Source organism: Trichomycterus rosablanca, chromosome 3 (genome assembly GCF_030014385.1).
Source record: "Trichomycterus rosablanca isolate fTriRos1 chromosome 3, fTriRos1.hap1, whole genome shotgun sequence".
Classification (NCBI taxonomy): Eukaryota; Metazoa; Chordata; class Actinopteri; order Siluriformes; family Trichomycteridae; genus Trichomycterus; species Trichomycterus rosablanca.
In genome coordinates this window covers 52,323,692-52,345,637 of record NC_085990.1, presented here as the reverse complement: position 1 = coordinate 52,345,637, position 21,946 = coordinate 52,323,692, and the positions used below count along the sequence as shown (strand labels likewise).

Below are 21,946 nucleotides of genomic sequence, written 5' to 3'. Positions count from 1 at the left end.
AACTTCTCTGGTCCCGACTTGGGAGATCTCTCACATCCTCAACAATTAATCCATTATTGTTATGAATTAAAACAAACAACACCGTTTCCCGTTTCCCTCTTAAAAATCCAGCAGGGTTTTTTAATAAGCGCGCTTTAGTTTTTAATCATCTAAAAAGGTGACAGAACTTTAACAGAAAATCTCAACTCTGCGTCAATTTTAATTGGTCCATCGCGTTTGATTGGCATCCACATCTTCCGATTGTAGACACTTTGGACGACACGCCATAAAGCGAGATGTGTCACGTGAACGACAGCTCGAACATAAGTGAAACCAGAAATGCTGCTAAATGTTCTGTGTGTAAAAGTGAAATCAGCAGTTGTGTATAAGTGTGATGTTGTAGATTCTGTATTTATTCCTTTAGAATATTTGTTACACACTCTGAGCGTTGTTATTTAGATAGCTAGTTTACCCATGGTGCATTGAGACTGCTTATATGTATTATTACTGCTTAGTTGTTAGAGAGGAGAAATGACGGTATCGGACTGGTATCGGCAGATACTCAATTTGTAGTATCGGTATCAGACATAAAAAAGTGGTATCGAGCCAGCCCTAATTATAACTAAATTATGTTCTAGAATTTTTAACCTCTAGTCGTGTCTCTCTAAACCCCAACAGCTAAAGACTTGGATTAAGGGGCTAACACTACCGTATTCCAAACTGTACAAGCAAACACCTGCCGGTGCATATTTTAATGTGATCCTTGAAGAGAAAGCTAGCTTGCCCCTTCCACACACAAGCTGACCGATCCCTGAGACTGGTCAGCATCCCGAAACAAAAGCTCACTGTATTTCTTCACTTCTAACAGGAAACACTAGGTGCAAGGACAGGGTGTGAGTCTATCACTAAGCTTCGACCAAACCTCAAACATAGCCAATCATGTCTGTGTAGACTCCTGGCTGGCTGATAGCACAACTAGGATTCTATCCAAGAGGTGGTTTAGTGTACAAGACTACTCCTGGGCACCCTGCTTCCAACAAAATAAGAACCAGAAATGCCCTCCGCTCCTACCCACGTTCTCTTGGACGCTCGGCTATCGGAGGCTTAGAGACGATCAAGGATCTGACTTCCAGCATCCCAATAACATGGAGAAAAGCTTTTCTGTTGCACCACATGGGAAACTCAGAGCATGTTTCTATTTATACCGTGTTCAGTAATCTTTACTCAGGGTCAAACTCATGAGGTCTGTTTCATGATTAGATGGAAATTCAGAACTGTGTGGGTGTTCTTATACAAAAGAAAAATAGACAAAGTATTTTAATGAGCACTGAACATTTCTATTGTTTCTTAATTACTGTGAAGAGAAAATATGAACATTTTACAGCTGTTTGCCACTTGTTGCATTAGGCTGACCAATGAAAAAATACAGTAAAAAAGCTAAATCCTTTTTTGAAGGTCAGTGAGAGAGAACGACGTGTTCGGGGAAGTAATTCTGATCTGTTGTTCTGTTTTTGTCTCTAGTTCTGCGTCTCTCAGCTCAAAAACAACCATTATAACAATAAAAGTAACCGATTGCTCATCTACATGCCAAAATAATTCTACATTTTGACAGAATTTTGGGCCACACCCTGAATAAATAAGTAATAGTGATATACACCGATCAGGCATAACATTAAAACCACCTCCTTGTTTCTACACTCACTGTCCATGTTATCAGCTCCACTTACCATATAGAAGCACTTTGTAGTTCTACAATTACTGACTGTAGTCCATCTGTTTCTCAGGACCACCACAGAGCAGGTATTATTTAGGTGGTGGATCTTTCTCAGCACTGTAGTGAGTGTGTGTTGTGCTGGTATGAGTGGATCAGACACAGCAGCGCTGCTGGAGTTTTTAAACACCTCACCGTCACTGCTAGACTGAGAACAGTCCACCAACCAAAAACATCCAGGCAACAGGGCTCTGTGGGCAGCGTCCTGTGACCACTGATGAAGGTCTAGAAGATGACCGACTCAAACAGCAGCAATAGATGAGCGATCGTCTCTGACTTTACATCTACAAGGTGGACCGACTAGGTAGGAGTGTCTAATAGAGTGGACAGTGAGTGGACACGGTATTTAAAAACTCCAGCAGCGCTGCTGTGTCTGATCCACTCATACCAGGACAACACACACTAACACACCACCACCATGTCAGTGTCACTGCAGTGCTGAGAATCATCCACCACCTTCTTGTGCACCTTCATACACATTAAACATCAATGAGAATTTAATTACATGTGAAAAGAACTCCATTGGTTGCTCCACATTGATTCGTCTGGAAGAAAGTCGTGTCGCACTGAATGCTGGGATTGCCCTCAGCGCTGAGGGGGCGTCGGACGCTCCGTCGTCATTCGGTCAGATTATCACTCAGAATTAAGGCGCCTCAGTAGGAGCGTTTTAAGGAATCTAAGTATTTAGACACGCCCTCTTCTCAGGAGTGTAGGAAAACGTAAAATACGTCCATGTAGAGAGATCACTGGGTCTTCACACAGACCCAAAATATTAAAAATAACTGTAAGCATACTGTGAGAACTTGAATTTTCTTTCTGATCTTGGCATGGGAGCATTACTTCCACTTTGTAATAGGTGCAGTCGAGACATCACTCCCTTTAGTTACTATAAACAATAGAAACAAACTGGGATTTACATTACATTTATTTGTTTGCTTGTTTATTAGGATTGTAACGTCATGTTTTACTCTTTGGTTACATTCATGACAGGAACGGTAGTTACTCATTACACAAGATTCATCAGTTCACACAGTCATGGACAATTTAGTATCTCTAATTAACCTCACTTGCACGTCTTTGGACTGTGGGAGGAACCCACGCGGACACGGGGAGAACATGCAAACTCCACACAGATGGAGATCGAACCCAGGACCTTCTTGCTGTGAGGAGACAGTGCTACCCACTTAGCCACCATGAAAATCTCTATTTACATGCACACTACAAGTAATCCAGTCCAAAATGATCCATGATGACACACGTGTGTAGAGTACGACCTTAAACTTGGTGTGAACATGGACGTGTTCCATTCCGATTGAGCGATTCGTCCGATTATTGACGGATTATCAGGCTTTATGTAAACATGGCTGCTGTGTTTAAGGACTTTTTGTACAACAATGGAGGCTGAAATTTACATTCTACATTTACATTATCCAGAGCGACTTACAGAAGAGCTTCCATAGTGAACATTACATTACTCTAGATTAAGTACAACAGTTCAAGAACACAAATCTGCTAAACCCTGTTAGAAACAAAGTGTTTTTTGTTTAGTTTTTTCAAGAAATGAATAATAGTGTTAGTAAGTAAGTACATGTCAGCTTAAGTGCTTAGTAAAGAGGTGAGTTTAATTGTTAGAGGTTTTTGAAGACAGCGAGAGACTCAGATGTTCGGACAGACAGAGGAAGCTCGTTCCACCACTTGGGTGCAGGTACAGAGAAGAGCCTTGATGCTTGTCTTCCTTGAGTTCTGGGTGGATGATCAAGTCGAGCGAGACTAGTGGCTCGGAGGTTGCGTGGTACAGAGCGGGGTTTTATTAGACCTCGAAGGTAACTCGGTGCTGGTCCATTTTTGGCTTTGTAGGCGAGCATCAGTGTTTTAAACTGAATGCGTGCAGCTACAGGAAGCCAGTAAAGAGAACACAGCAGTGGGGTGATGTGGCAGTGTTTAGGCTGGTTAAAAACCAGACGTGCAGCTGCATTTTGAATGAGCTGCAGAGGTTTAATAGTGGACATTGGAGCTCCAGCCAGAACTGAGTTGCAGTCGTTCAACCGTGAGATTACAAGCGACTGGACCAGAATCTGGGTGGCTTCCATGGAGAGAAATGGTCGAATCTTCCTGATGTTGTAGAGGAGGAACCGGCACCATCTCGTCATGTTGGCTGTATGAGAAGTGAAGGTCAGCTGGTTATCCAGGACGACACCAAGGCTTCTTACGTTATCAGATGGTCTGATCTGGGAGTTGTCCTGGGTTGGAGATTGATCTCTAGGAATAATGCATTTAATGTGGATTTTGAAGACGTTCCGAGGTATCTAACAAGATCATTAATCACCGTCACCAGCTCAGACGTGAGTGGACTAAAACAGACCTACTGCAGTTTTTAGTTATTATTATAGTGTGAAAGAAATTATTTTAGCATGATGTTGTTGCTCATTAAAAGGAAATAATGGTCTTGGATTTGAAAATTCATATCCTGTGATCGTCTGTCCTTACAAAAAGGAAATATAAATAGAAAAGACTGAAGCAGGAGATTAAAAGGTGGAAGAAAGGAAGAAAAACAAACTCCTCTACCTATAATTCCAGTATAATTCATAAGCAAGCCTGTCTGACGTCCATCGCTGGATGCTTTCTCTGCTTGCCATGCCATCAAATTAGCCAATACATTTCTATTAGCCATTGCTTGGTAGGTAGTGGTCAGCTCCTACACATGTTTAATGGCATTAGAGCGGAGGACCACACCCGACACCTACCTAACGACACTTCTCGGTTCCCATCGTGCATTCGTGCTCACCTTAGTCTCTGAAACTCTCCTCACGAGAGGCCTAGGAAGAGCGAACAAAAAGAAACCCAGAGCCCGAAATCGGCATGACAGAGGCAGCCGCTGAGCCGCAGGACCCCCGTCGAGAGGCGTCCGCGGGCTCGCCAGATCTCCGCTTCCTCTCAGTGAGAGCGTGCTGGGTGTAAAATGGCGGAGCGTTCAGAGCCAGCGCTGGTATCGCAAGAAGGGAGGAAAATGTGTGCGCTCGCTGCTCACTCCCAGACACTACACACAAAAAATCCGGCTCCGGTGTTTCTGCCGGCCATTTTGTAGTGCGGTCTTTATGCGCTACGTATTTATTTATTATTCTGCCGGGTTAGCACAGGAGGACGGGGTTTTACTCTTATATCAGCTCAGGATCATTGACATCAAACACCACGCTGTTTTAGAGGGCAGCACATCTGTAAGCACGTCTGGACACGACGGTGTCCTCGCTGCTCTCGCTGACCGTCACGGACATGATTCATTCGCACTGATCACGTTTGGACTTTGTGTTTTGAACAGATTACAGCTAACAGGAAGGCACATGTTGTTTCAGTCATTTTCTCCAGACTGCAGCAGAAAAAGCTAAAGAGATGCTGCAGCGACACCTGCTGGCAGATCCTACTGAAAAGCCCTGAAATCATTATCAAACAGGGTTTTTGCAATGCTAGAGATAAATAAACAAACAAACCAAACATCCCCTCGCACCATCATCCCCCCCAAAGAACCGAGCTCAGCACCATGGGTGATCGCGCCTTCTGTTCTGCTGCCCCTCGCCTTTGGAATGCCCTCACTGATCATTTGAACACAGACTCAAAAGCTTTCTTTTTAGCAGAACTTAAAAGTAATTTTTAATTAATGAAGTGATTGCTGCTATCTTTTTTTTGTAGTGACGTCTTTTATCTTGTGGCACTTTGAGATTTGCTTCAAATGTAAAGTGTGTTACAAATAAAATGTATTATTATTATTATTATTATTATTATTATACGTCTATACTTATTAATCTTGGGCAGTTGTAGCCTAGCGGTTAAGATACCGGACTAGTAATCGAAAGGTCGCTGGTTCAAGCAACAGCACTGCCAGGTTGTCACTGTTGGGTCCTTGAGCAAGGCCCTTAACCCTCAATTGTTAGACTGAATACTGTCACAGTACTGTAAGTCACTTTGGATAAATTAATAATTAATAATAATAATAATAATAATAATAATGAATAATTAAGACCTACCTTGTTTCAGGCGCTTGTTTTGGTGAGTAAGGCTACATTAAACCCATCTTGACTATTTGGGGTTTTGTCCAGGCACCCCGATGTTAAACATGTCAAACATGCATACAGTCTACATGTATCTGCAACCAACTAAATAATCCTACTCAAATACTACAGTATCTCATTTTAAAGTGGAGAAGTGGTACCTCTTTTCTTCTTTTTTATTGGATTATATAATAATCTCAGGAATGAAAACATTGTCTTCGGGTTTCCAGTCATAATTCCCACTTAACCCTGTAATGGTCTCACCAAAAGAATTATGCTAAAACATTATTTCTTTGCATTTCTTAGTTTATTGGGACTAAACCAACAACAAACAATATTGTTGATGAGCCTCTACCAAACAGTTCAGATGATCACAAAAATTATGCAACTTTTCATGGATGATTTTGACATAAAGGTTAAAAAAGATGTTCGTCATCTCAGAAAATTTAACACACGTCAACCAAGGAGTAGATATGGCCCAAACGAGATTATTAATACAGCTTGTTTTTACCTAAGTATTTAGATTCAAAGACTATATAAAAGGGTTAAACTCATCCTAAACACTGCAAGTCATCAGAGGTTCTGTTGTCTTTTCTCATCTCTAATCAAGATACACAGATGTCGGTCTGTTTTGGGTTTTGTCCAAGCACCCAACGTCAAACATGCATATAGTGTACATGTTGTATCTGCAACCAACCAGATCATCTAAAGCAAACACCAAAGTATCTCATTTAACAGTGAGACAGAGTGACAGAGTGTTATGTTCTCACCAAGAAAATGTTTTAAAAATATTATTTCTTTGCAATTCTTAGTTTCTTGGGACTAAACCATCAACTAACTATTAATATTTTGTTACTAGTGAACACAGTATTTTATAATGAGCCTCTACCAAACAGTTGAGATGATCACAAACATGATCCAACTTTCCATGGACGTTTTTTAGCCGCAGCTTCAAGTTGACATAAATGTTAGAAAAGTTGTTTTCTTAAAACACAGAGTCGTCTAACAATATTTTTGAGTTTAACACACGTCAACCAAGCAGTAGATACAGGATAATAACAGGATTATTTAAATACAGCTTATTTTTAGCCAAGTAATTAGACTCGGACTGTTGAAGGGTTAAACTCTGAAAGTTCTGACGTCTGTCTCACTTCTAATCAAGATACACAGACTCCTGTCTGTCTTGTGTTTTGTCCAAGCACCCCAACGTCATCTAACAATCATCTAAAGCAAACAGCAAAGTCAAAAGTCCATGGGTACACATGCAGCAATAGAGTTTAAATTACACTCATTGGTGATGAAAAATATAAAGAGCTGAAGTTTTTTTTTTATAAAGTATAACAGCAGATTAGTAAGTGTTAAAATCTTCTTATTTTATATTCTTTGTGAATAATCATATTTTACTCCAAGAACTGAAAGTCTCTTGTATTTTGAACTGACCTTTAACGCACGTCTTTTAACACTGAATCATGACGGATGACAACATTTAGAACTAGAAGATTTGAACCTAGCAGTAGGATCGTCTGTTCACTCCTCACATAAGTGTAACACATTTTACCAACAGCTGCATCAATAAATCCTAAAAACAATTATATTCAAAAGTATGTGGACACTCTTTGCTGTTATTGAGCTCTAGAGAACGGAAATGCTCGTCACTGAAACATGGGTTCATTTTGGCTGTAGTTCGACATAGCACTTGCTGCCAGTCGCAATCTGCTTGCAACACCATTTACACTACATCATTTTGAGTCGGCGACAGGTCCAGATATTTAACATGCTAGATATATTTCTCGATATATTGCTTGAGCCCCGAGCGAACGACCAGTCAGCGAGCGAAAATCAGGGCAAAAACCGTGTAGTGTGAACTAGGCATTAGACACCTTACTTGGAGGGGTGTGTGCATACATTTCGCCACACAGTGAGCCAAGAGACAGCAGTATGAGGCATTTAAAGTGACTTACTTCTATAACAGGAACATCTTCCTTAAGCTCGGTGCAATGACAGCTCAACAGGCCGATGAGTCGGATCACTTTGGTCCTCCTGAAGGATGAATAATGAATAATTAATTACACAAACAGATAAACAGATACAGCTACTGTTAAATAGCTGTTAAATTGTTCTTTATTCTGATTTAATATTGTATGCACTTTATTAGGTTCACATATTAAATGATTATTATATACAGTAAGTTACAGCTACCATACGAATAAGCTTTAAGAGTATAGTACATAGGATGCACACAGCCGATACAACAAGTCCCAGAATGCACTGCAACACTGAGCATGCAAGTCAATTAGCCTACCTAAATATACACTATACTGCCAAGAGTATTCGCTCGTCTGCCTTCACACGCATGTGAACTTGAGTGACTCTCATTCTTAATCCATAGGGTTTAATATGATGTTGGCTCCCCTTTGCAGCTATAACAGCTTCAACTCTTCTGGGAAGGCTTTCCACAAGGTTTAGGAGTGTGTTTATGGGAATTTTTGACCGTTCTTATAGAAGCGCATTTGTGAGGTCAGACACCGATGTTGGACGAGAAGGCCCGGCTCACAGTCTCCGCTCTAATTCATCCCAAAGGTGTTCTATCACGGTTGAGGTCAGGACTCTGTGCAGCCCAGTCGAGTTCTTCCACACCAGACTGGCTCATCCACGTCTTTATGGAGCTTGTGCTTTGTGCACTGGTGTGCAGTCATGTTGGAACAGGAAGGGTCCATCCCCAAACTGTTCCCACAAAGTCGGGAGCATGAAATTGTCCAGAATCTCTTGGTATGCTGAAGCATTAAGAGTTCCTTTCACTGGAACTAAGGGGCCGAGCCCGACTCCTGAAAATCACCCCCACACCATAATCCCCCCTCCACCACACTCACACAATACAGTCAGACAGGTACCGTTCCCCCGGCAACCGGCAAACCCAGACTCAGCGTGAATTCGTGATTCGTCACTCCAGAGAACACGTCTCCACTGCTCTAGAGTCCAGTGGCGTCGTGCTTTGAGCACCTCTGGTATACAATGACCGCCTGTAGCCCAGCTGTTGCTCTGTACACTGTGACACCCCAGTGTATTCTATATATCAGTGGTTCTCAAACCTTTTAGACCGAGTACCACCCATTATCAAATCGAAACTTCCAAGTACCACCTATGTTTCTCATCACAGAACCACATAAGGCTAACATTAATTAGGTGTGTGTATATATATATATATATATATAAATATATATATATATATATATATATATATATATATATATACTGTATATCAGGGCTGGACTGGGAACAAAATTCAGCCCTGGACTTTTTTCTTGACCAGTCCACTACAAGCACATCGCGCTACACATATCACCCCCTAATCAAATGTTAGATTATTGATATTGATAGTTTTCATCTATCTGACCACTAAAGTTAATAACTCACTATAATAAAAATTAAAATAATAAAAAAAATAACTACAAACAAATTTTCTTAAAATGTACAGTTTCTTAAATGGTTCTATTGGATTTAAACCGTTAACACTGGTAAATATGTTTTTTTTGCACTTTTATTCACACGTGATTCACGTTTGTTCCAAATTAGAGCATTGCTCCGATGAGCAAAGAAATAAATCGCATGTGTAAATAGTTTAATATGTTGACAGGGGAAATTAACCATGTGAGCTATGCACTTAATCACTCTTAAATGTCCTGAACAACTGCATTTTCCTTTCTGCATTATAGAGGACAAGATAGTGCTTACTTTTTCTGAGGAGCAGAGACTAATGGTACCGTCTCAAGTTATATCCACCGCCCTATGTAGTGCACTATGTTGGACATGACATAATACAACTTTCACAAAAATAAAAGGGTTGGTTTTAAGCCCCCGGTATCTAACAGTAGCTTCGATAACTACTTATTAATCATTCAGTGACTGTTAAAAGAAATGTTTTGTACTGTTAGGAAGTACCCTAAGTAGGGCATAGGTGACATTTGAGATGGGCCCACGGTCTCTTCTTAAACGGTGTTACTAACGAAGCAGAGTCACTGAACACTAACTTTTCCCTTTCTGCTCTCTGGCTATGCTGTACTTTCTCACTGCCAAACAGGTTGTCCAGTTTCCTGCACTTTTCTGCATCTGCTTGTAGCTTCTTCTTTTTTTATCACGGGCTTTTTCTGCACCTCCTTTACGCTTTTTTGACCATTTCTCCATCTCGCACTCATATACTATGTATGTTTTGAACAGTTGGTTGTGATTACGGTTTATTCTGGGGGAGGGACATTTCTGTGATTGGCCAATGGACATGCAGTGAGGATACTGTGATGGGCCAATGCACACTTCAGGATTATTATTCAGGAATATTTAAAACAGAATTTATTTTTCACTCTCTCAGCGGCCCACAAACAGAGCGGCCCACCGGGAAAACTCCCGACCCTCCCGATGGCCAGTCCATCCCTGCTGTATATATATATATACAGTTCCTTTCAAGGAGCCGTTCAAAAAGTGACTTCACGCTACTAGGTAAACTATAAGACACCCTCGATATTAACATCAAATTTGCATTAAATGTAGGCCTAATTCAAACATCACTTAAATGAGAAAGATTCATTTCAAAAGGCAAAAACACTACAGGGAAGAGGCAGACTGTGGTTGCATTTCATTAAGTTTCAGAAAAATCCTCTCTTGTACAGAGATGTGACTGTGTTTGTTTCTGCTTTAAAACATAAGCACAATGAAATAATCAGATTTAACAGAATTAAACAAGTTCATAGTTTATTTCTCAATTATTTGTAATTATACTACCAGCTCTCTCTCTCTCTCTCTCTCTCTCTCTCTGTGTGTGTGTGTGTGTGAGTGTGTGTCTCGTTCTCCGCAATACTGAAAGATTTGAATATCGACAATACACAGCTTTTATTACGATTTACGATTAATTCCCCTTTACTGATGGAAGCTGAATGGGTGGATCACAGCCGATAAGAACTGTGCAGAAATAAAAGATTCGGCTCCTTTCGTTCATTTCAAAGATCCGTTCAATAGAATCGGCATGTGAGTGAGTGGGATGCGTCTGTTTAGCGGAGCAGCCAGGAACGAGATCAGTGAGCTTCAAACGCAGATCTGATCTGATAAAAGCGAGAGATCTACTGATAACTTTACTGATAACTTTACTGATACCGTTTCGGAAATTTCCAGATGGAAACCGCGAACGTGAAGTATAGACGTAATGAAGTACGGTGTCTGCGTAGCCCCGAATATTTTAAATAACACATTAGTTTTAATACGATTTGTTTTAATTCAACTGATTTTATTAAAACAGAATTATAAGAATTTTATTAGTAATTTACACATTTTGTTATTTTTTATTTATTATTATTATTATTTTTTTTTTCGGTGCATGTAATTACTTTTCCGAGATTATCTGGCGTACCACCTCGTGCTGCTTCACGTACCACCAGTGGTACGCGTACCACAGTTTGAGAACCACTGCTATATATTAATCAATAGTGACCATCTTAGAATCTTAGTATTTGTACCTACCAGATGTTATTTGCATGGTGGATCATTCTCAGCACTGCAGTGACACTTACATGGTAATGTGTTACAATAATATAAGTGTAGCAGGTGTAGCAGTGTTGTTGGGATTTTTTTAAACAGCCCGACATCAATGCTGGGAGGTGAATAGAGCTTCAACAAAAAACCCTGGGTCACAACCCTTAAGTGGGTCGCAAAAAACTTACACGAATGCCCCCTTGTGGAGGCTTTATGTTACATCTTGTAAACCACAGTGGGACCAGATTATAATATAATATAATATAATATAATATAATAGCAGAGAGGGTAAGATGCATCGTTTGTGTAATGGAAGATGAGCGCACAGTGTGCAGGAGGTAAGAAGAAAGCTCTAGCTCCTGGGAAATAAATAGAAAAATCCCAACAACACTGCTGCACCTGATACACTCATACTAGAACAACACAAACTACTAAGTTATTCCAGTTACATTTATTCAAAGTGACTTACAGTACTGTGACAGTATACTGTCTAAGCAATTGAGGATAAGGACCTTGCTCAAGGGCCAAACAGTGGCAACCTGGCAGGGGTGGGTCTTGAACCAGCGCCCTTTTGATTACTAGTCCAGTACCTTAACCGCTAGGCTACAACTGTCCTAGAAGAACGGCCTGAGAAGGGGTGTCCAAACTGGGGGAACGTTGTTTTCGTTTGAGTAGATCCTCAAACCCACGACCCTCATGCTCTAGCTGGACATGTTAGTGTTATTGCAGTGCTGAGAATGATCCACCATTAAAAAAGCTAGGATAGGCCACAGTCAGTAATTGCATACCTGCAAGGTAGCTTATTAAATACCATATGCACCTGATAAAGTGCTGGATGAGTGTATATGCAGCGTATTTTGATATACGTCAAAATAACAGTGCACACACTGCTGTCTGTCATACTCACACGTCCCAGTTGGGGGCCTGGCGAAGCTGCTGGATCAACACCGGCATCTGAAAGAAGCGAGACAGCCAGATAAACACTCAGCGCTAAACATAAAGCATGTAATAAGGTCATGAGCCAGGACGTTTCAGATTAGCATAAGCTGTGGATTTTGTTCCAAGAAAATAAAACAAGAAGTTAAAGGGTAAACTGCATGTGTCCCATTTTAACTTTTTACTTTAAAAAGTATGTCAAAATAAAAACGTCACCACTGGATGGGCGCTAGTGATGTTCCTTTTTCATGGCACGGTACCCTACAGCACAAAACGATTTCCTCACAACCCAAAACTTTCTATCCCGTACCTAATGAGCACAGTGGTAGCCTAGTGGGTAGAGCTTTGAGCTATCACCTGAAAGGTTGGGAGTTCGAATTCCAGCTCTGCTATGCAGCCACTGTTTGGCCCTTGAGCGAGGCCCTTAATCCTTTTTGATGGCTGACCATGCGCACTGATACGCGAATAAAGTACTTTACATCTGTATATGTATAAATGACAAATAAGTAAGTAAAATTTATTTAGATGGTGAGGCTGTGACGTCGTTCTCCACAAGACACCGGGAGCCAACATGACCCGGTAGCTGTTGACAAAAGCAGTGGCAACAACAAGGCAATTTTCTATTACATCCTTTTAATAAAATGTATTGCAACTTAAACTACTGAATTTAAATCTCAGCTCTGGTGGTCAGATGCGAAATGTAAGTAAAACTGTAAATGAACAATGAACAAAAAAAATATTTAAAAATTACTTAACATTTTCAAAAAAGATAGTTTAGATCACTCTGTTATTACTTATTAACTGAAGACCATTAACATCATGTTAAAGTATTTGGACACGTGGCCATAAGCTTGTTGGACGTCCTAATTTAAAAACTGGTGGTACAGTGATCTCTACGTGAAGAACTGCCACTCTTCTGAGAAGGCTTCTCAGAAGAATGCTTTCACAAGTCTTTAAAGTATGTCTGGGGGAATTTGTGCCCATACGGTCAAAAGAGGACAGTGTTTGTACGCTTGGGATCTGATATTGGTCAAAAAAGACTAAGTGGATGTTCTAGTTAATTCCTTCTAATTAATAAATCATTTGATTTCCTTTAGATGACTGATGTATTACAACTGCAGCACATGAATGTATTAATTAGAAGAGGTGCCCCAGTGTTAACAGAAGTGTTCATTATTCGAGAGAATTAACACATGACAGATTCATTTTACTGCCTTCTACAAAATGGCCATCTCCGGAAAAGTTGGGACGTTTAATAAGATGCAGTAAATAAAAGTGTCAGCAGATGATGTGACGAGGATCTACTGTAAGTGTGTAGAACAGCAGGAGACGTTTAAGGTTCCCGTTGCTCACCAGCTGGGAGTGCATGAAGCGTGTGGCTGTGTCTCGGTGGCCACAAACGCAGCACAGATAACACAGCAGGTTGAGTTTAGCCCTCGGTGTCGTTGCTCCTGATCCAGCTCGGTCCACTGAGTCCAGAGCGGCGCAGACCTGCTGCAGGAACGACGCCCAGTCCCCCGCGTCCAGACATGCCAAGCGCTCGGCTAAAACGATAAACAAAGATGAACGTCGGGGACTTAGTCGCTTATAGGACTCGTGATCCACGGTAATCAACAGTGACACGTGTTACCTGAATGCGCCGTTACACACAGAGTTTTGGAGTCAAATCTGACAGGAGCAGTTTTTAAAATCTGAGGAAATAAAAGCAACAGATTAAGATTTTTTATTTATTTAAATGAATTATATGTATGAATTCATGTGACGTGATTTCAAGCCTTACTTTTGGATTGTCCATGATAGGAGTCACAGTCAGATCGGAGTCTGTGTATATGAGCTCTTTGATTTGGACGCGATAATCACTCTGTAAATCCTCCGACACACTGCCGTCCTGGGATACGAAACACGGTGAATTTAAGAGATTTTACATGTTAAGCATTATTTGTCTGTACTTGGAAATCATTTCCTCCCTACCATGTTCCTAATTTTCATGCTCTTACACCTGCTACAACCAATTAGCTAACCAATATCCACTTACATTTAAACACAATGTATTTGTCGTACTTGTTAGGTAAAATATCAGGGTGTCCATAAACTTTTAGTTCATTTAATTCTGTGTTTGTATGATGTGTAAATCGTGTATTTATTTAAAGTATCCTCCAGACCACCCAAGAAGGATGGGCCCTGCTGAGTCTGGTTCCTCTCAAGGTTTCTTCCTGTCATTTTCAGGGAGTTTTTCCTTGCCACAGTCGCCCTCGGCTTGCTCAACAGGGGTTTTTGTATCTGTTGGTCCTGGATTTTGTAAAGTTGCTTTGAGACAATGTCTATTGTAAAAAGCGCTATATAAATAAAGTTGACTTGACTTGACTTGACTTTTGGTGACTTGTCCTTCTCCTCTGGCCTCTGTGTTGCAACAGAGCTACTCATTTCATTAATAGCTAACCTCCAAACAACCCCAACGCCTCTGACCATTAACTCAGTTCTGGACTGTGCTCGTAAATAATTCCACTAAGCTTAGACATAGGCTCACATTCTCACGTACACATCAGCTATATAAGCTCAATTCCTAATACGATGAAACAGAAGTTTACTCTGACTGTCTGTGTGTGATGAGTTTCCGGTGCGCAGGGCTCTTTCTCTTAGACTCAGCAAATGACACTGGAGTAGAGGATCTGAGCCTCAAGATTTATTCGAGATCTCTTGATGTTCTAACAGTACTTAAGTAAAATAAACAAAAGAAGTATACATTTAGAAGCATTAACGATGATGTACTAAAAAGAGAAGGGTGCCAGAATGACCTAGCCCATTAAAACTGAGGAATTGCTCTTGTGAATGCACTTAAAGCGGTAGGTTTCTCCAAGGTGAGACTCGCTCAGACGACTTGGTCGTGTTTACGTGGTTTGTGGATGGTCAGTGTTGCACACGGTTACAGTATAAGGCAGACCAGTACAGAAACACAGCAGTAGGATGCAGAGATGGGGACGTAAATCGCATCAATGGGGACGTAAGTCGCACACACACACAATTGGTTCAAATGATTCAAAAGTCTCTAGTGTCAGCATGTGTTAACATTAGTTAACAATAACCCGTTTTGGCCGTCTTAACCCGCAACACACGCAACGTGTAAATGTTCCAGCCAGCTTCCGGTGTAGTGATGAAGCGTCGCCTGCTACTCACTTCATTTGAACATTTTCGTTACCTTTGGATCGGAATCTCACTTAAAATGGTGGAATACCCTACGTAGTGCACTTCACAGTAACAGATCATGTGAATGGGACGCTCCTACAGAATCGGCGCTAATGGTTGTAAGAACCGCTTTCTGAACCAATCAGAGCTTCTGATTGTAATTGTTAGTAAGAAATGCTGTTATTTGTATTTATTTAGTTTGCAGCGTCACACAGATGACGCGGTAATGAAACGCTCGATCGGCTTTCTAACCAGTTCGTGTTTTACTTCACGACCGGGAAAAGTTTGGAGGTTTTTAATTATAAGCACATTTACAAAATAACGGATTCTATTCCTAATGGGACACACGCTTATAAATATAATAGTATCTGGAAGAACAGAAGCTCAGGTAAGCAGCGGTTATGGATTTTTTGCTGTGTTTGGGATTTTGGCCGCTGTGCTGTAATTTGCAATGAAAACAAAACGTATCAGTTGAAGCTTTTAACTGGAACCTTCTTGTTACAGAAATTACATTCATTTACAGTAAAGGCACTAAATAAAACGGCTAAATACACTCGCTAATCTGTTGTTGTTTTTTATCTGAACTTACAGATTATTTGTTTATTTCTACGCTACATTTCCAATATATGTTTTGTGTTTATTATATTGACCCGTGACTTGACTCGTACTCTAGTCTAAAGACTCGTGACTTGACTCGGACTCGTATTTTGTGACTTGTGAACATCTCTGGTAGGGTGTGTGCTGTATCAGTATCAGCACTTCAATATGGTGTCACAGTAAAAACAGAAATAGAGGAATGAATGCACCTCTTATAAAGTGTTTGATTAAAATCACATACAATGTAAAGCTGCAGTGTATAAATGACACTGTAACTCTGTTGATAATATAGAGTAAAATCTGAACGTCAAGTACTTTTAAACTCCTCAGGACTTTTTAGTTGCAACTAATTCCAGGATTGGCCAGTAGATGGTGCTCTGACATCTACTATCCGTGAACCACTTTACTTCGTATATCCACTTAAGATTATTACACATTTTGAAGCATTAACAACGTAGCTAATTAAAAAGTGTAGGTCCATCCAAGGGCCCCTCTTAACTTTGGGAAATTAGTGATGGTTTGCAAATAGGAATAGGACATATCTGAAAAACAAATAGCTAACTATGTAGTAATGCTTTCCTTTACAGACCCTTAAGTTCCAGGTATTAACCAAGTAAGTGTGAGGCATTTATAGGGCAGTGGTAGCTCAGTAGTTCGTAGCCGGTTCTGTTGGACCCTTGAGCAAGGCCCTTGACCCTCGACTGCCCTCAAATGTTGGTACAAATTTAGGTAACATTTACATTTTCGGCATTTAGCAGACGCTTTTATCCAAAGCGACTTACATTGCAGTTACATTCTGAGCAATTGAGGGTTAAGGGCCTTGCTCAAGGGCCCAACAGCAGCAACCTGGCAGTGGTGGGGCTTGAACCAGCAACCTTCTGATTACTAGTCCAGTACCTTAACCACGATACCACGATAACCATGATAGTTAAGCATTAATACACAATTAATACCTAGAACTTAAGGGACTGTAAACTATTATCTCATTAAGGTATGATGTCTAAATACTTGTTGCAATCAATTGTTATTTTGAACTATTAACGTATCTTTGTTTATGTATATACATGCATATCACATTGTCAAATATGTACTTCAAAGACATCAAATAAAAATTACTTCATTAAAATTTGTTCGCATAGTTACTTAAATTGCATTTGACAGAACCGAGTCTCCTAACCCATACACAAAAAAAAGCATTTATTTTTCCAGTTCAGCTTTGTGTGCTTGTGAATGCTTACATGTGTCTTTACTTCTGTGTTTTCCATCTCATTCACAGCGCTGCTCGTTCTTGGAGTTGGACGTGAACTGTCGTGTCATATAGAATAAAAACAAGACGAGAGGAAGAATAAGAAGACGTGTACACCGATCAGCCATAACATTAAAACCACCTCCTTGTTTCTACACTCACTGTCCATGTTATCAGCTCCACTTACCATATAGAAGCACTTTGTAGTTCTACAATTACTGACTGTAGTCCATCTGTTTCTCTACATGCTTTGTTACCCCCTTTCATGCTGTTCCTCAATGGTCAGGACCCCCACAGGACCACCACAGAGCAGGTATTATTTAGGTGGTGGATGATTCTCAGTACTGCAGTGACACTGACATGGTGGTGGTGTGTTAGTGTGTGTTGTGCTGGTATGAGTGGATCAGACACAGCAGCGCTGCTGGAGTTTTTAAACACCTCACTGTCACTGCTGGACTGAGAATAGTCCACCAACCAAAAATATCCAGCCAACAGCGCCCCGTGGGCAGCGTCCTGTGACCACTGATGAAGGTCTAGAAGATGACCGACTCAAACAGCAGCAATAGATGAGCGATCGTCTCTGACTTTACATCTACAAGGTGGACCGACTAGGTAGGAGTGACTAATAGAGTGGACAGTGAGTGGACACGGTATTTATAAACTCCAGCAGCGCTGCTGTGTCTGATCCACTCGTACAAGCACAACACACACTAACACACCACCACCATGTCAGTGTCACTGCAGTGCTGAGAATGATCCACCACCTAAATAATACCTGCTCTGTGGTGGTCCTGTGGGGGTCCTGACCATTAAAGAACAGGGTGAAAGGGGGTAACAAAGCATGTAGAGAAACAGATGGACTACAGTCAGTAATTGTAGAACTACAAAGTGCTTCTATATGGTAAGTGGAGCTGATAACATGGACAGTGAGTGTAGAAACAAGGAGGTGGTTTTAATGTTATGGTTGATCAGTGTATAGTACAATGAAATTCTTTTTGTTTGGAAGCTGGGGTCAGAGCGCACCCCTGGAGCAGACTGGGTTAAGGGCCTCGCTCAAGGGCCCAAGAGTGGCTGGCTCTACCCACTAGGCTTCACTGTAACTAAAATTATGATAATGTATGTACTGTAGAAAGGCACATAATCTATTTAACAATCATGAAACAAGAGATTCATCACTTCTCAAGGTTATATCGAACACAGTCATGGACAATTTAGTTTCTCCAGTTCACCTCACTTGCATGTTTTTGGACTGTGGGAGGAAACCGGAGCTCCCGGAGGAAACCCACGCAGACACGGGGAGAACATGCAAACTCCACACAGAAAGGACCCGGACCGCCCAGCCTGAAGATCAAACCCAGGACCTTCTTGCTGTGAGGTGACAGTGCTACCCACTTAGCCACCGTGCCGACACTTCCCCTAACGATCACTGATAATGTCATCGAGTCTACATGAACAGACGTACCTGAGAAGGAAAATAGACTCTCTGGCATCTGCATCCAACACAGACTTGGGTTTAAACTCGGTCATGTTAGCTAGGAGACAAAAAACGTTATTAAAAACAGTTCTAAGAAAATCTACTGAATATCTAACATAAATAAACGTGTACTTATGTTGCATCTGGAACTGGTGGGAGGGGGTTTGTTTTACTGTAATCCTCTTAAAGCACTATAGCAGATTGTACCAAGTGCTGTATTGTGTCCATAATACAAAAAAAAGCAACACAAATTCCTATAATCTCTTATTTCTGTCATGCATGGCCTCTCCTGTGGGATTAAGCACCTGCCTGGTTCATGATTGTTTGACTACATGAGATTTATGTTCACCAATGGATTTTTTTTAATCTCTGAATGACAGCAAAGGTTTGAAGAGGAACAGAAACGTTTGGCTATTTTTATTAGTGGACGATTAAAACCTGAGCCATTGCAGTCATGGTTAAGGCCCTATCTAATTCACACCGTGAAGTGCTCCTTTTCTCGTGTAATATGCAATTTGCTGTGAAATTCAATCTTTAAGGTGTGTGTTCAGCGATTTGGCGTTTTTCATTCGTGTAGCATTAGTGTCTCTCACGTTTGCTGGTTAATCTGCACTACGAGGCGTCCTAGCGATCCTACGGCAATTCAGTTAGCAATCGCTTAGTCAAAATTCACTTTGTGAAAGTGTAAAGCAGCTAAAAACACGACTCGGGTAACTGAGTTTGGAAAACTAACAATCAATTTTGTGGATGCGGTGCAGGGGGTCAAAACACGGACGAGTATTTTCCTGTTCGAGACAGAACATGAAGCCTCGAACCGTCGCTGGATGTTCTAGGTTTACATTCAACTAATAAGGGAGCTGTGCTGCGTGTCCAGCGAATATCCAGTGAATTTAATAGAACCCCAGGATGCCTCATCATAGCATAACAGCAATCTTTGTCCCCACCCAGCCCGTTTCCCCAGTTACGTATGAAGAGATTTCTTATAAAAGCATTAGTTTTATAAAGCAGCACTTATTGCTTTCCTACACATATTCATTATGGGAAAGTATATACACAAGCACTGCATGTTATTATTGAATAAACTGATATGCTAGAAAGCTTAAAATCAAAGCTGTTTTGAGTGTTATGGTGTTCCTAATAAAACGGCTAGTGAGTGTATATACACTGATCAACCATAACATTAAAACCACCTCCCTGTTTCTACACTCACTGTTTATTTTATCAGCTCCACTTACCATATAGAAGCACTTTGTAGTTCTACAATTACTGACTGTAGTCCATCTGTTTCTCTGCATGCTTTGTTACCCCCTTTCATGCTGTTCTTCAATGGTCAGGACCCCCACAGGACCCCCACAGAGCAGGTATTATTGTGTGTGTTGTGCTGGTATGAGTGGACCAGACACAGCAGCGCTGCTGGAGTTTTTAAACACTAAACTCACTATTACTGCTGGACTGAGAATAGTCCACCAACCAAAAACATCCAGCCAACAGCGCCCCGTGGGCAGCGTCCTGTGACCACTGATGAAAGTCTAGAAGATGACCGACTCAAACAGCAGCAATAGATGAGCGATCGTCTCTGACTTTACATCTACAAGGTGGACCGACTAGGTAGGAGTGTCTAATAGAGTGGACAGTGAGTGGACACGGGGTTTAAAAACTCCAGCAGCACTGCTGTGTCTGATCCACTCATACCAGCACAACACACACTAACACACCACCACCATGTCAGTGTCACTGCAGTGCTGAGAATGATCCATCACCTAAATAATACCTGCTCTGTGGTGGTCCTGTGGGGGTCCTGACCATTGAAGAACAGCATGAAAGGGGGCTAACAAAGCATGCAGAGAAACAGATGGACTACAGTCAGTAATTGTAGAACTACAAAGTGGAGCTGATAACATGGACAGTGAGTGTAGAAACAAGGAGGTGGTTTAAATGTTATGGCTGATCGGTGTAAGCTGTATATAAGAGTTAGCACTTGCACAGGAGGCTAAAGAGTGCGAGTAAAGTCTCACGTTCACCACGTTACCCAGTGTGAAGGACTTGCTGAGGTGTGGACTAATGGCACCAGCTGCCACTGTCTGGCCTTTCACTGCCGTCTGAGATGACAGTGACACCAACTGTACACTGAAAGTTAAAACACGCAGGGTTTAGTTTTACTTCTGACCTCTATAAGAATATAATTCAGCAGTAATTCATTTAAACACAACGCATTGGAGAATGGAAAGAAAAACCCAGGTGAGTTGTATACAATGTGTACTGTACTGTGTTTGCTAAGAGAACAGGATATGATTAAAGCGGAGTGGATCCTGACCACGAGTCACAAATCATGTGCTGTCTATGCAGGAGATGCAAATTTTGCCAACTGACTTTGACTACTAGTTGATGGCTAACCGATAATCGACAAGCTCTCATAGTGTCCCATGACATTTTTATTTACAATAACATTTACATTTGGAATAACATGGATTTAGCAGAAGCTTTTATCCAGAACTGCTGCTGAAACCCTGTACGAACATTTTTACAATATAAAATACATCAGAGTTTCATATGGACTCTATTTGACCAAATCAGCGTAACGAGCCGCTCAGGTGGCGCAGCGGTAAAGTACGCTAGCGCACCAGAGTTGGGTTTCTAGATGCGTCGTATGGAAACTCGGCTCTGCCTTTCCGACTGGGTTGGGCGGCAGTATGAACAACGTTTGGCTGTTGTTCAGGGTTAGGGGTAGAGTCGGATCGTAGGTCCTCATAACTGGTACGACTGCGGCCCCTGCTGGTTGACTGACGGCGGTGTATGAACTCGGCTCGTGCAGGTGAAAAATGCAGGCTGTACTGACTGCGTGCCGGAGGGGGCGCAAGTCAGTTGAGTGGCGTCCTCAGTCAGCGGCAAAAGGGTCGAGTCAGTATAGAGGACGCAATCAGGGTAATCGGACACGATTAGAATGGGGATAAAAAAATCAGCGTAACGTAGTGAAGGTAGCAGTAAAGTAAAACAGTAAGATGAACATAAACACTGTGAGCAAAACCAATTATAAAGTTTATTTATAACTACATTTATACACATCAAGAGATAGACATCATACTACACATTGTTTACCGCAGTTCGATTTAATTTGGAGAACGTTCATAGATAGCGTCTACACCAGAAGACTGCAGCGCATCATCAGGTCTGCAGAGAGGACCATTGGTGTAAAGCTGCCC

General features: G+C 41.3%; 1 protein-coding gene across 6 annotated transcripts in view; it reads right to left on the bottom strand.

Annotated features, from left to right (window-relative positions):
• Nucleotides 1-21,946, bottom strand: part of ulk4 (unc-51 like kinase 4) — a 185,841-nt gene that overhangs the window by 150,016 nt on the left and 13,879 nt on the right. For 5 of the 6 annotated variants that reach the window (XR_010011246.1, XR_010011245.1, XM_062991455.1 and 2 more), the window contains 8 exons: nucleotides 20,776-20,873; nucleotides 18,735-18,804; nucleotides 17,265-17,331; nucleotides 14,027-14,134; nucleotides 13,877-13,937; nucleotides 13,600-13,790; nucleotides 12,218-12,264; nucleotides 7,755-7,833 (listed from right to left, as the gene is read on the bottom strand). Coding sequence is in view for 4 of the 6 variants with exons in the window: in XM_062991455.1 (XP_062847525.1) it covers nucleotides 7,755-7,833; nucleotides 12,218-12,264; nucleotides 13,600-13,790; nucleotides 13,877-13,937; nucleotides 14,027-14,134; nucleotides 17,265-17,331; nucleotides 18,735-18,804; nucleotides 20,776-20,873 (721 nt within the window). In the remaining 2 variants the exon portion in view is untranslated. Of the gene's footprint in view, nucleotides 1-7,754; nucleotides 7,834-12,217; nucleotides 12,265-13,599; nucleotides 13,791-13,876; nucleotides 13,938-14,026; nucleotides 14,135-17,264; nucleotides 17,332-18,734; nucleotides 18,805-20,761; nucleotides 20,874-21,946 lie in introns of those variants that run through there. The other variant, XM_062991458.1, reaches the window with a different exon arrangement.